The following is a 14,933-nucleotide window of genomic DNA, read 5'->3' as shown; positions in this document are numbered from 1 at the left end:
CGTGGCATCGACTTGCCGTCGTAAGGCAAAATTGCACATGCACCATTTTGTGTTCTACCATTTTCTTCATATCTATGGCTCAGAGCTGTCGTTAGTTTGTCCTACGACACCATTGCGACTAACCTGCGATGAATATTTTGTCGCGGGTACCATAATATAATTTTAGTCAAACAATCTTACGTTTGTTGCACTACAGTCCTCACAGTTGCAAGATTGTCACCCAAATATTAACTTTCGTAAGAGGCTCACGCAACATCGCAAGTCTGTCGTGCGGGAGCCTTGCGTTAGTCCTGCACTATATTTTTTTCTTGTGGGATATATAACCCACGGGAAGTGAAAACTAATCTCCGTGAAGTTGGCAGCCTAGAAGCCTGGCAGCGTTAATAAGCAGCATGGCAGCACAGCAGCCAGGCAGCGTGAAATAAGCAGCTCAGCAGCTTGGCAGCGTGAAGTTAGCAGCATTACTGTAGCATAGCAGCGTGAAGTCAGCAGACCAGCAGGCTGGCCGCCTGGTAGTGTAAAATAGCAGAATGGCAGAATAGCAGCGTGGCAGCGTTCAAGTTAGCAGCCCAGCAGCCTGGCAGCGTGAACATAACAGCATAGCAGTGTGGCAACGTGGTGTTAGCAGCCCAGCAGCATGAAAGCGTGGCAGCGTGAAGTCAGCAGCCTAACTTCATGACAGCCTGGCCGCATAAATTAGCAGCATAGCAGCGTGGCAGTCTGGCAGCATGAAGTTAGCAGCATGACCTGGCAGCGTGAACATAGCAGCCCGGCAGTCTGGCAGCGTGGAGTTAGCAGTCTAACAGTGTGGCAGTCTGGCAGCATAGAGTTGACATTCTGCTCGGCTGACAACTATGCAACGTGAACTAATCAACTTGGCAGTTTAGCAGCATAAAATCAGCAGTCTAACAGCCTGTGCACGTTAACAAAGCAGCATTAGAGCTCATCAGACTAATAGAGTGAAATTAGCACTCTGACATCCTCGAAGGTTAATGATAGCAGCAAAACATTCTGACAGGCACTGTGAAGTCAGCAACATAACATAACTTCCGATATTCATGTTTTCCAAACAACAAGTAATCTTCCATTGCATTAATAATTATCAGGTTGACGATTTTAGAATTGGTTAAACCAAAAACAATAAGAATAATATTAATAAAAAATTACAAAGATGATTGTTCATAGTCATTTGTAATTAGAACACTTAGTGCTGTATGTTTTCGTAGTATCGGTATTCGAGCTTATAAAAACAATGATATCAATCTTTGAAGAACGAATTTCGCCATTGCCTATCGGCAAACTCGACTTTTTTAACCTCGATTAATATCGCTATCCAAAACATTACTGATTACAAGATTGTAACCGTGTATTTAATAGATGAAGACGCAAAAATATTAAATCATTGGTGAATGCTAATAGATTTACTGTGATCTACTATAATCTCTAAAGGTAAAAATACAGTGTCTTATGCACATTTCTTTCAAATTAAAATAGGTATCCTTCATTAGAACCATTGTTATTCATCCTTGTTGGAATAATAAAACTAAAGTATTAATTGTGGTAAATCTTATGTGGGAGTAAGGGTGCATATTTTATGTATTATGCAAACGGAAATGAAAGCCATTGTCATAGACTTACATCTCAACTTCTAACCCCTAAATCAACTAACTGTCAGTAATTGGGAATATTTTCCGATGAACGCAACATCTTCGGATATGTTTGAATCGCGAATCATCGCATATCAATATGCATGCAAATTAAAAAAAAAGTTTATTTTTTATTGTTTTTATTGTGTCAGCAGGACCCGAAAACTTAAAACAACATGTTAGAAAGTGTAAATTTATGATATTTAATGTATTCGTGTCATTCATTTTTTAATTTCACTTTTAAAAGTGGTTTGAAGGGATTGATTTTTTCCCACGTTATTGTCACGTATTTTGATAAACTGTTTACGGTTACGGTTTGGCCGTTCTATAAACAGAATGGGTGAGGAAGAATAACTGTAGGATTTGCTTTAATAAAATGAAGAATTTCTTTAACAATTATTCTTGAATTAAAAAAATGAACTATTGGTGTAAACATACGTAATGAGTTGCGTGATTAATGTCATTTTCGGGGATATGGACGCAGTTGAGCTACTTTAAGTACGCGTGGAGTCAGCCCAACTGCATACATACCCCAATAATGACACCAATCCAGCAATTCATTCCTTAATAAATGACTATTAAGTGACTGTCAAAATAACGAATGTTAACAACCCTTTTTATCACCCCGTGTGGCCACTTCTTTACGAACTATTTTAAATTCTTTGGCTTCCTTTCCTAATAGTAAGCATCCATTTATCACCTTTTAAAATAATGTAGCACGGTCCTCTCCTCTGTTTTTTACAGGAATAATTAACTCGGTAAGTTTTGAAAAACAAAAGTATTTTATTTATAAATATAAAATATACTTCTTTATTTTGAAATTTGCTCGAATAATAATGTACTGGATTTCTTAATAAAAATGTAACGACATAAATAATAAGATTGGAAAGAAACTAAGCAACAACAAAATTTCTCGATGATAAAAAGAGCTTAAATTTCATATAAAACAGTATTTTTCTTTGTACCAATATTGAAACCACATGCCAAAAGCTTTTTCAGCTCGTTTTTGAATTTCAAATCCATGGTAGCATAGATAAAAGGAGTTACAAGATTGTTTATTAGAAAAGAATAAAACAAAACTTGGTAGAAGTTGTCTGTTGGTAAGGTATGTTCTATTTCCTTTGAGTTAAACATGCTCCACAGCTGCAGGCTAAGGTGAGGTAAATAACTGACAACGAATGCGACAGTAACAAACGTTAACATTTTAGTCACACGTAATGTCTTCCGTCCAGATTTTGACGACAAACGTCGTAAAAGTTTTCCGACCCGCTTTAAGGATCTGTCACGAAATTTACTTCTTGTTGGCGTCGCACTAGTACTCATCGCGACTCTAACGTTGTCACTTGGCATAACACTCGATTCACTTCGTGGCGTCTGGTGGTTTTGTTTCGTACTGGAGAAGTTAAAATTCTGCTGATATGTCGAGTCGGAATCGTTTACGTCGTCTTCGCTTCGTGCAACCGAATCTACAGACTTTGCATTGGGCATTTCGTATGCCTTCATCCGCTTTGATATCCTATCCATACCCATTCTGGATACGGTTCTTGCTATTCGAATATAACATACTGCCATAATGGCCGTTGACAAAAATGCAAGAGCAAGCAGATAGATGTTGAACACTTTTGGCCAGAATGTTTCACTAAAATGATCGGTAACAAAGCACTTTGTGCCAGTGACGTTTTTATATCCTGTCGGAATAGTTTTATTTCCATAGAGCACCAATGCTGGGCTGGCGGAGATGGTGGAAATTACTAACACCACAACACATATCGCCCTTTTTGCCATTGGAACACTGAGCTGCGACTTTAATGGCGTACATATCTTTCTGCTGCGTTCTATTGCAATAAGAACTAACGTCAAACTTGATGCTATACATGTATAGTACAGTATGAATCTGAATATTTTACAGGTGATGACGTCTTGGTAATTAAATGCGAAGAATGACTCCGCGATTTCCCATGGTGCACCGACCGCACATGCGAAAAAGTCATAGATGGCAAGAGTTATTATGAAACATCTATCAGTTGATGGAGTGAATCTAAAGTAAAATATCAGCAAGACGAAGATGTTGCCTACCATTCCAACTACCATCAGAATGCACAGGTACACTATTGAGCCCACGAGAGTGGAAGCCTTCTCTAAACTAAGGTCACCTTCTGTCCAGTTCCTAGCCCCATCCACATGAGAAAAAGGTGAATACATATCTGTCTGGTAAGGTGACCTATTCGTCCATTGACAGAACTGCTTATCCACTTGTTTAAAGCATCACTTTACTTCCTTGGGCAGGCTATATCCAATTTGACATATTAATTATGCGTAATCACCCATCAATCATTGCCTGTCATGATATCTGCTTCAGTTTATAGACAATCATCTTTGACAAAACTTATTACATAAAATGCAGGGGAAAAAAAACAATCATCGTCAGGAACGTTTCAATAACTCTATTCATTTAATTCAAACACACATAATTAAGCAGATACTCAATTATTGTCAGTTCATCTTGATGACATATCTAACAGCATCTCTCTCACATAATAACGCTTAGTTAAACAGGAAATGAACAGTCAAATAATTTATACTCGCACTTCCTACTTACTGCAATAGTCATCAAATATCCTTCCACCATATATTGCGCGAGGATCCTGTCATTGTAAAAAGAGACCTTAAACATAAACTTTTCTAACATGTACAAAGCATGTTGTAGGATGCATTCAGCTTAGCGGGCGTAAACTGGTTGTAAATGAAATACGACGCAATCATGATTGAAATGAGGAGTAGATTGCTCTAAAAATACCTAAATGCTTTATCTGTGGCAGTGCAAAGTTCCAGATAAGGTTTCATATGAAGTTGAGTATTACCTAATACTTTTTGTAATTATTTAGGAATTTCACATACTAAATGGCTTTTATGCTACTCATTACCAGCGAAACAGAATGACGTTCGTCTATATGTTATCTTCATAAAAGAAGGTTTGGTACTTTCAGCCTATTAAGTACATTAAGAGTATGTTTTTTTGATAAACTGGTATAGAAACTTACTCAACTAGAGTTATAATCAGCAAATAGCTACTACACTCAGAAATACTTACATTGGGTTATAATCGGCAAATGGCTGCTACCCTCAGAACGGCTTAACTAGGATTAATATCAGCAAATTGCTACTACAATCAGATGTACTCAATAAGAGTTAATATTATCAAATAGTTTCTAAACTCAGAAATACTCAACTAAATATAATTATTTCATACATAAATATAACATAAAATTGCCATCAAGAATTTTTCAATTTCTTTAGAACACAATTTCTTCTTTTCCGGTTTCTTTCAACCATTTTTATCGTCAACAAAATACAATTGCACACACACTTACTTTGATGATATTATATAAATAGTTTATATAGTTTTAGTTTAGTTTATTTCAGAATACAATAGGCAATACACCCATGCGTACACAATCAATAAAATACGTAAATGTTTTTAACATAGTCAATGGTCACTCAATCTTCCAATCATACAGTTACAAATTGGTTTAACAATCACAGTTCCATACAACAACATAAACACAGCGAGAGGAATAACCAAATGTCATCCGTAATAACTATAGTAGGCATTTCTCAATTCGAAAGCTTTGTAAACAAACATAGATAATTTTCTATTTACGTTAGTATTTTGAGAGGTGAATAATTCTATAAATTTAAGCATATTAGGTCTTGCAAAATAATATTTATCTATGTAAGCTTTTCTTATATTAGTATACAATTTACATTCAAGAACAAAATGATATTCATCTTCCAGCGAATCACATAAATGACATTTTCTTTCCAAATAAGGTGTAGCAGCTTGTTTATGCCATCTACCAGCCTCTATCTGTAATCTGTGTGCAGACATCCTTAATCTTGACAATGCAATTCTATACTTATTAATGTTAACATCCTTTAAATATGTTGTTATGTTGAAATCTGCAAAAAGTATATAGTTTCTAGCTCTGGTAGGCTCTGTTTATTCTGAGCTCCAACTCTGTATTAAACTATCAGTAACTCTTTGCTTAAAAACATTTAAAAATAAAGATATATCCCCAACTCGTTGGTTTAACCATACATCATTGAATCCAAGTCTCTGTAATAATTCTCTTTACATGTATATCCATGATCTATTATTTGGATTTCTATCTACTTCTAAATAAATTTTATCATATACAATTCTGACATATTTTATGGTTTGCATATTTACTACTTTAAGCCAATATCTAATCACATTTACAGAACGTTTACTAAACAATGAATTCCTACCTAGTTCACCATAAACAAAATTATTTTAAGTTTGTTTTCTTACTCCTAATATTTCTTTACAAAAATTTAAATGTACTCTTTCTATTTGCTGACTATTAAAAAGACCCCACACTTCAGAGCCGTAACTTAAAACTGGATATATAAGTTTATCAAAAATATCTAATCTATGCTTCACAGACAACGTCGGAAATTTGGATAAGCACTGTCTAAGTTTATATATATCCTTCATAGCCTGTCCTGACAATGTTTCAAAAGTACTAGTAAAGGAACCCCCTGGTGTAAATACCATTCCAAGATATGTAAATTTGTCAACAATTTCTAATTCCTGGCCTTTATACAAAATATTTAAATTACTCCTTAATCTGCCGCCTTTCCTAAATATCATGACTTTTGTCTTTTGTCTTCCATCTATCACAATATCTCTCTAGTAATAACAGACCTTCTTGTTAACCAGCCTCTGATTCTGACAACAAAACAATATCATCAGCATACAATAATATAAATAGTTTAAACACATCTAAATCTATACCCTGATGGTTATCAGTCATGAAATACTCTTCTATATCATTTAGATACATATATAAAAATGGTTTAAGGATTCTCCTTGACGCACACCTAACAAACATGTAAAACTATCATTTAAAACATTGTCATATTTTACTCTAGACTTAACATTCCTGTACATTGAACGTATACTATCTAACATTTTACCTCTTACCCCAAGTTTAATAAGTTTATACCATATAATATCCCGCACAACATAATCGAATGCCTTGGTAAAGTCCACAAATGCAGTAATAACTTCTTATTTGTATTTGTGAAATAGTTTATAATGCCATGTAGAACAAAAACATTATCAATAGTTCCCATATTTTGCCTAAAGCCAGCCTGAGCCTCAATAAACACTTGATAATTTTCAGCCCAATCAGTAAGCCTATCATTCAAAACTTTAGTAAATAACTTTCCAAGTGTACTCTATAATGTAATACCTCTATAATTACTTGCAACATTAACATCTCCTTTTTTATGTAAAGGCATAATATATACATGGCATTTGGTTATCTTTAAACGCAGGAGTATGTGAATGGCTGAATGATATTTTGTTGGAAGTACGTCCCTGACAACGGATGACTATGTATCAAACAGCACACTGTTCTTATATAAAAGCATACATTTAAGAAGCAGTCCTGTTCATAAAAAACATTATATATGTTTTCAGGAATACATTGAATATGTTCAAAGAAATATTTTTGTTTTAAGCCTATTAATCCAGTTAGATATTGTCCTAATGTCGAACGTTCGGCATTTTATTGATTAAATGAACAATGAAAATTGCAACACAGGAACTTTAACAATATTATACGTTCAGTTTCACTTTAAACGGATTGATATTTTCCGGCAGTTATTCACAACTGGTGGCCTAATGAGTTCCCATCGTGTGACGACGCGTTTAACCGATAACACTCGTCATCTTTTGGCTGTTCTTCGTAAACGAACTTCTAATTCTGCCTGTTAAATAGATAGATGCCACTTCCGGAGCTATGCTTTGTGCAAACCGGCTTAAACTTTACAACCTTGCTATGAAAAACTACAGAAACAAGTCCAGCCGTCGAAAGTTTAAATAAACAGCACACTACATATATCATATATACAACTAGGCATGTCTATGAATGACTGTTAGGTTCCGCCTTGGAACGGTTAGTAAAATGTTAATTTATTAGGGTTTAAAAGTAGTTTGTGTGCACAACCGCACTCTTACGAACCAAATTGTGTTCAGTCAATATCCAGCTAATACCTTACATTGATAAATAGCTTTGATATATTTGATCGTTCTTACTGTGTCGGTAATTTCTGTGTCTCTATTGTTCCTTTACCGCAAATAGATTTTTTTAAATATTTAAAATACAACATATTTCTTTTAAATCTATACAGGTTATCTTATGTGAGTTAGGGTTATCTAATATATACGACGTGAAGTCCCTGGGCGTTCTGTGGAAGTTCATAAAATACGAAAACACATATATTTTCTGATAGGACTTAACAATTATTTCGGCTTTGATATATACGCGTCAGTACAAGAAAATGGTCATATCTCATGACCTGGCAATAGTTGTGTCAAACCTTATCGGCTATTTTCATTCTATAGCAATGCTAGACATAAATTATTCAATTAAGAACGAATCTGATATTTATCTGTGTTGTGTGTAGGCGAATATTTATTTACAGGGTTAAAACGAATTTTTACAAAATAATCTCAGGCTCTACGCCATTTTGTTAGTTTTAATGCGTTGAATATACCATTAACAAGTGTAAATAAATTACAATTGTCATAATAAAATAGATAAAGCTAAATTTCACTTGACATCATACACAAAAGATCTATTATGATAACATTTGCAAATTGTAGTTGTAAAGCAAATTTAAACAAATGTCCACAACAATTGCATATGGATTAATGGAAATTAAGAATGCAATTTCAGGTAGAATGACGTCACTTGCAGTGTTGGTGTTCTTGAGCGTAGCGACAGCAGCGGGTAAGTCCTCTCTCGTTACGCTTATAGGGGTTATATAAATGTTAATAAGGAAACCATCTAAAACAAACGATTTCAGTATTATCAAAGTAAACGAGGTATTATCAAACAACCAAGAAGAATTACAGTACTTTTTATGACTTTTTACTGTAATCATTAAATATGCTGAAATATGAAAAAGGTATATTATGCAGTTATTTATTTTTGCCAATTTTAGATACAAGTTTGTGTAGTATCGGGCTTTTTTCTGCAGATGTATGATGCAAAATCTTATAAATGATAATTGTTCGTTTCAGTGTAAGATCACTAAAGCCACTAGGGAAATATTATTTTTTTCTGTTCACGAGGTGAAATATATTGCGATCTTACATTACAGTGAACTTATTTATATTTAATGCCTAAAATGGAGACACAATGTTAATTTTCAGAAAAGGGCGCCAAATTGTATGCGAACGTAACGTCATTTCGGAAATGACGTCGTTCAAATTGAGTTCTAAGCCTAAGCGCGCTGACGTTTGATTTGGAATTGCGATCGGGCTAAAATTTCAAAACAGTTAATCATCATTTTTAGTTCACTGATAAATCTCTACAAACCACCGCAACGCATGTTATAAAGAGTAATAATAAATTAGTTTATATCAGGTTACAATTACACGTGCCTGCAGTGCGAGGACACCCGTACTCTTGCACAACCGTGCAACACTGCGGTCCACACGATGTAACAGCTGTTTCATGCATTACAGATATGTGAAGCATGTCTTTAACGCCGTAGTTTGGTACGGTTGAGTTTTGGTGGTGATAATAACCTTAGAATAACGATGATGACGTTACTACTCGTTTCCCTGCATGCTCCTTGATTGTTCATGTATATACCCGCCATATTGGTATTGCGTACCCTCCAATGCTGTATGCGATAAAATAGTACACGTACATTGTATAAATATTTCATAGCATGATATGTGCAGATAGGACAAATATAGTCCCGAAATAGTGAGTCACACTATATTTGTACTTAAGCACATTTATTTTGTTTTGTATTAGATTCTTATCTTTTCCCAAGCAGAAGATGTACAGAAGGCTCGAACTTTTTTAGAAATGTTGATATATGCGAAACTAATTAAGATCGTGTCGAAACACTCGCAATAGCAAACCTACACATCCGGCAATGACAACATATTTAGTTCTTCTGCAGCACCAACAGTTTGACTGATGGAATAAAATATGAAACTATATTTACCATTGTATTTAAAGTCACTCTCACGCCGTTTTATAATCATGTAGCCATATTAATTTGATTTAATTCTCTAAAGTACAGATTAAAATGCACGGATGAATTGGTAAAAACTACGAGTTCTATTACTAAGCATTGTAGGTTTGTCATTTCAAGCTACTTTCGGACAGTCCACACTTCTCCACAACCATCACGTAACATTTTGCCAACGAGAGGGATTGATATAATGTATGATTGCAAAGTTTTGTTTTTCAATTGCTGTAAAATAAATAAGTGAAAATAAATTCAACAAACGATCCTTACTTTTCAAGTTTTGCAGTACCGGTGCGCTAGCAGTAGGCCGGCGAAGTTCATCTGAAAGTGTTCTATGTTTCGAATGTGGTCATGGAAATTTGTGTAACATGAAGACGTGCAAAACTGGTAAATTTGTTATTTCTTATTTTAAAAGCAGAGACGTTCAAACGATCCCAAATATCAGATTAAAATTACACATACGAAAAATAATGCTTAATACTAAGTGACAAGTGTCTTAAACTGTGCTCATTTGTAAAGGGTAAAAGATAAACAATCATTCAATTTAATTATCAGATATATAAAAATACATATACATATATACATATCTGCAAAATTCCAACATCGGTGATAAGTGTATATCGATCGATTGGGAACGATCACATAACGATTATGTGAAAAAGCGATCCAAAAAAACATTGCTTAAACATTCATAAAAAAATGCCAGGACTTTGAATAACGATGTCACTATAAATACGTATGTTTTTGTTTACTTTCCAAAAATAATCATTAAGTAAGTAGCGTTATGTTACACTCTTTTATAAAGTGCAGTTAAAATGATGGTACACTATTTTACACAAACTTTGAAAATAGCTTGAATTAAAGATGAAATTTGTGCATTAATACGACCAGGGCTGGAAAGAACGCTAAGCACATCATATATTTTAATTATAATCATATTATCAGAGTAAACAAACTTGATTTAGACATTCCAAAACCAATTTTAAACCTTCACCGGCTTAAACTTAAAACTTAATCTTTACTTATATTAATGCATTTTGTTGGCACTTATACAGTTTAGACTTTGTTTCAACAGAACATCTAAATTTACGCGGGGAATTCACTAATTATCCATGTTCTACTGCAATGGCTAATCTTCTTAGTTGAAGCGCTATCAACTATAAGCATGTCCATAGGTGTGTATATATTATATCAATATATTCGAAGAACATTGGTTTGAGAAATATATTGTCGACGTAAAAAAATCCAATACAAGCATGGTATGGATAGTCCGGTACAGCCGAAAACGTATGGTGTTCGTCACGATTTCGTACGGCGAGTGACGATAAATGTCGATGTAAACAATTGCTGCCCGAATTGTATCACAAAATTCATACCTAAGGTATTGGGATTGTGCTGTACGGACCAGCATGTTATCCACATATCACACAGTGCTTTAAGCTCCGAAATTTATTTTCTAAACTAGAAATTGAAAAAAAAACACTTTTATACTTATCCTAATCTCAAGTGAAACATGACAAATACTTATCGGATTTTGCTATTTCTTTGTAAGACACTTAAACATATTATTTCGTATGACAACATTATTTTATCACATTAAACGTGCATTTTTCTGTTTGATCATTTTTTGAAAGTTTAAACGCACCGGTGTGTCTGTAAAATAAGCATTCCTGATTTTGGCTTTTAACAGTTCTGTTCGATAATCGTTCAGAAGTTTTAACTTATAGTTTGTATAATTTTGTATGGCATAGTTATTCAGTTTTATCCACAGTTTTAAACGCGGCAGTTGGTCCGGTGTGCTATTCATGTAACAGTACTCTTGGGATAGAGGAGTGCGACCAGGTCAAACATTGTGCCTTGGATGAGGTAATTGCTGATACATGGTTTTTGTGTTTTATCAAACTTTCTATAAAAAATGGTTTAAATCAGATAAAGATGAATCCATAAGCATATTATATCGAAAACAATATCAATTTCATTTTCTTATTTCGAGATGTAGCAAAATGTATTAAAAAAAACCAATAAGCCCGCATTGGTGTGATTCTAGTTCATCGCTTTGTTACCATAACTGATACATTATTGTAAATATCAAATACATTTATTCAATTATATTTGTGACCTTTTTTCGTCTTTTAGATCTGCCAGACATTGCTTTTACACAGAATTCCAGGTTTAGAAATGGACAGATATTCTACAGGCTGCATTCCTAAACATGTAAGATATTGAAAACTGATTTAACTCATCATTCCTCTCCAGTATTGGGCCATTGATCTTGTAGGGACAGTTATTTACTAAAATGATGTAATGTAAACTACAGCACAATATCATTTTCTAATACTGTGATCTGTTTTAACTGCTTAGTAATCAAAGGTCAATAAAACCCGAACAATACCACAACACATGATGCAATTATATAGTTCTGCATCTTTTCAGTCACGCCGATGCAACCCCTCCAACCCTACAGTGAGTTATGCAGATGGCTTCACTAGTTATCCGGTGTGTTCTTCATGCTGTGAAACCGACCTTTGTAACGCTTTCAACCCATGTACATCTACACCAACAAGTGCAACCACTTTTACCTCAACTTCATCTGCTATTTCAGGCCAGCTAGTGATAACATATGTGCTTGTTGCCTTGGCTTTCATCATTAAAAGCCGAGCGTCAAACCCAATGACATGGTTATAATAAACCCCATTCAGTTAGCCAAATTATCCCATTTGAAGTCCGTTTAATGAAGTTTCTTTGTAAAAGCGGATCCTTGTGCCTTACAACAAGATCCTACTAATATATTGATGCTGAGCCTCGCCCTGTAGTCTTCTGATCTGACATTAACCCATGTTTAAGGTTATTCTTCAACTAAACAGTCAGCCAAGCCAACGACGTCGACAATAAAAGTACCAACAAAACCTGCCACTCTATTTATGCGAATACCAATAACGACCACACTGGAAGAGAGAGGTATTGTTTTTGATTTGAAAAAATCCTGTATGATAGTTTGTTGTCATCAAATGTATAGTAAATGACCGTAAAGGTTCTTGAATCAATTTCTTGTTTTGATATGATAATAATTTTATATCCTCATATACATACATCCGTTTCGAAATTCATGAAGCCGACCATTCCGTGTGTATCGGAAATACATTTACATTGTAGTTTGTAACAAGTTATTGTAACTTATCTACTCGGTTATTCTCAGTGTTATATAACTCGTTGCAGTTTGTGTGGACGGTCCATTTTGTTGGAGCCCCAGCCAATGTGGTACCGACGTTAACAACTATGCTCACCTCAGCTGCCCTAAGTTGTGCGGAGTGTGCGGTGAGACCGGATTTACCAGTATATATAACATTTTATATCAATATAAATGTTATGATATTTATATTTTTTGTCAAAACAGTTTGTTATTCATAAACAAAAATGACTAGTAGAGGGCTATTTATCTGAACCAATTAACATATACAGCAGGTTGGATCAAGTTGGGGTAAGCATGACATTTAAATTATCATATGTGTACTGTTTGAGTGATCAACTTTTTCCCAACTTCTTTCCGCACGGTAAACATTTCAATAACGAACAGTGTTTAGTTTTCTCGATGTAAATCTAGCTCTATTACGCTGATACAACAAGGCAACTTTCATGTAACGTATAATGTTTTAGTAATTCAGGGGTAAAATAAGCTATCATGTGCTTATTAAACTATAATTTTATCATCGCCATCTGTCTCACCACAATACTCCTTAAAATTCACAGAGTAATGCGATGATCGGTGTGTACCTCACTTAAAAAGACCGGATATGACGAAAACATTGACCACATTGTTTCACAGTGGTACTGCAAACGGTCGGGCAATTGATTTCCTTTATCGACCTCTAAATTTATGCTTTTTACGAGTATACGTCGTTAAACTATGTTCAGAAATAAATGTTGATAAAAGAGCCAATGTGTATATTTGTTTCCTATTGATACTTCGACCACACCATGTCTTGGTAGTCGGATAACTTATATTTATTCAATTTAAAGATAACAAATTTTCTTTGATAATTCACATAGAAAACTCAATAATAAAACATATAGGATAGGTTAAGATTTCATAAAAAGTAAGCGTTGTTTTTTTTTTGTTTTTTTTTTCTTCAAATAAATAATTATAAAGATGCTTTATTCAAACACAATTACTGTGAAATCGATCAGATAGCACGAAACTGTATTCTTCTGCTCAAAAACAGAGATAATCATGCTTTCGAAGAAAGAAGCGACGCGCAAGTAAAAGTTACAAATGCCAATAGGATTTATACCGATGATACCGATGTTCCAACATGTATACGAGACTGTTCGATTTATTTCGATGTTTTGTCTCCAAGGATTTTTTTTATTGTTTTATTCGTTTTTCATAGCGTTTTTCGTTCTGGTTCATACAACATGAATGATACTTTTATTATCAAACTATTTGAAGACATAATTTGAAAACTTGCTTAGACCAGCTTTGTCAGATGGTTGTCTTTTAATGTCTTATTAGTACATTTTTAGAGCTATCATTGTTTCTCCGGATTATTTCATACATTTGGAGAAAATGTATTTTCCGGTCTTTATCACTTTACAGGTTATTTTTACTTTATTCACCATTGTTTTCCAGTTGATACTGACTTTGATGTCGGCTAATATCCATAATTATGTAATTATTGATAAAATTTGGAACAAGTGTGAGATTATGGCGATATACACTAGTTTGTCCGAGGTTGTCTAATGTTCGAATAAACTCTTGTTTTACTGACTGATTGTAAATTACGAAGTATACATTGTTAATTGAATCATTATAAGAGCAATGCTAGCATATACACCAATTCTACAGAATAAAGAATGAACTAAAACAGGTTTAAAAATATGTGTCTTTCTTCTGTTCGCATTGAACAATCTGTTTTTCAATGAATAGCAAGCATTGAAGTGTGACATCAAAGAGAGGACTGAGGCTGTTAAGCAACATATTTGTCTGTCCTATAAATAAAAGAAAATTGAAGCGAACGTTATAGGTGTCCTCAGTAGGTACACACAAACCGTCAATACTTTTCTTTAAAACAGATGTCCGTGTTATGGGCTACAATGCATACGAAGGGTATGTTGATTAGAACTTAAAATGGATCAAGATCAATGTTGTTTTAAAGAAAGCATGTTTAAAATAACATGGGGATGGTGATTAACTGATTAATTCTG

General features: G+C 34.2%; 1 protein-coding gene and 1 pseudogene across 1 annotated transcript; both read right to left on the bottom strand.

Annotated features, from left to right (window-relative positions):
* Positions 1-2,576: 2,576 nt before the first annotated feature.
* On the bottom strand, positions 2,577-3,848 carry LOC128244490 (gastrin/cholecystokinin type B receptor-like). Its single transcript, XM_052962490.1, has one exon. It carries the CDS (start codon positions 3,846-3,848, stop codon positions 2,577-2,579), a length of 1,272 nt encoding a protein of 423 aa, XP_052818450.1.
* A 1,384-nt stretch (positions 3,849-5,232) lies between these two features.
* Positions 5,233-6,225, bottom strand: LOC128244489 (uncharacterized; annotated as a pseudogene).
* Positions 6,226-14,933: the final 8,708 nt, after the last annotated feature.

The sequence above is a fragment of the Mya arenaria genome, chromosome 8, assembly GCF_026914265.1.
Source record: "Mya arenaria isolate MELC-2E11 chromosome 8, ASM2691426v1".
Lineage (NCBI taxonomy): Eukaryota > Metazoa > Mollusca > Bivalvia > Myida > Myidae > Mya > Mya arenaria.
The sequence above is the reverse complement of the archived record's forward strand: the minus strand, read 5'-3'. Positions and strand labels throughout refer to the sequence as shown.

Excerpts from the sequence above, each read along its gene's own strand:
- LOC128244490 (XM_052962490.1), bottom strand. The coding sequence starts at position 3,848 with ATGTATTCACCTTTTTCTCATGTGGATGGGGCTAGGAACTGGACAGAA.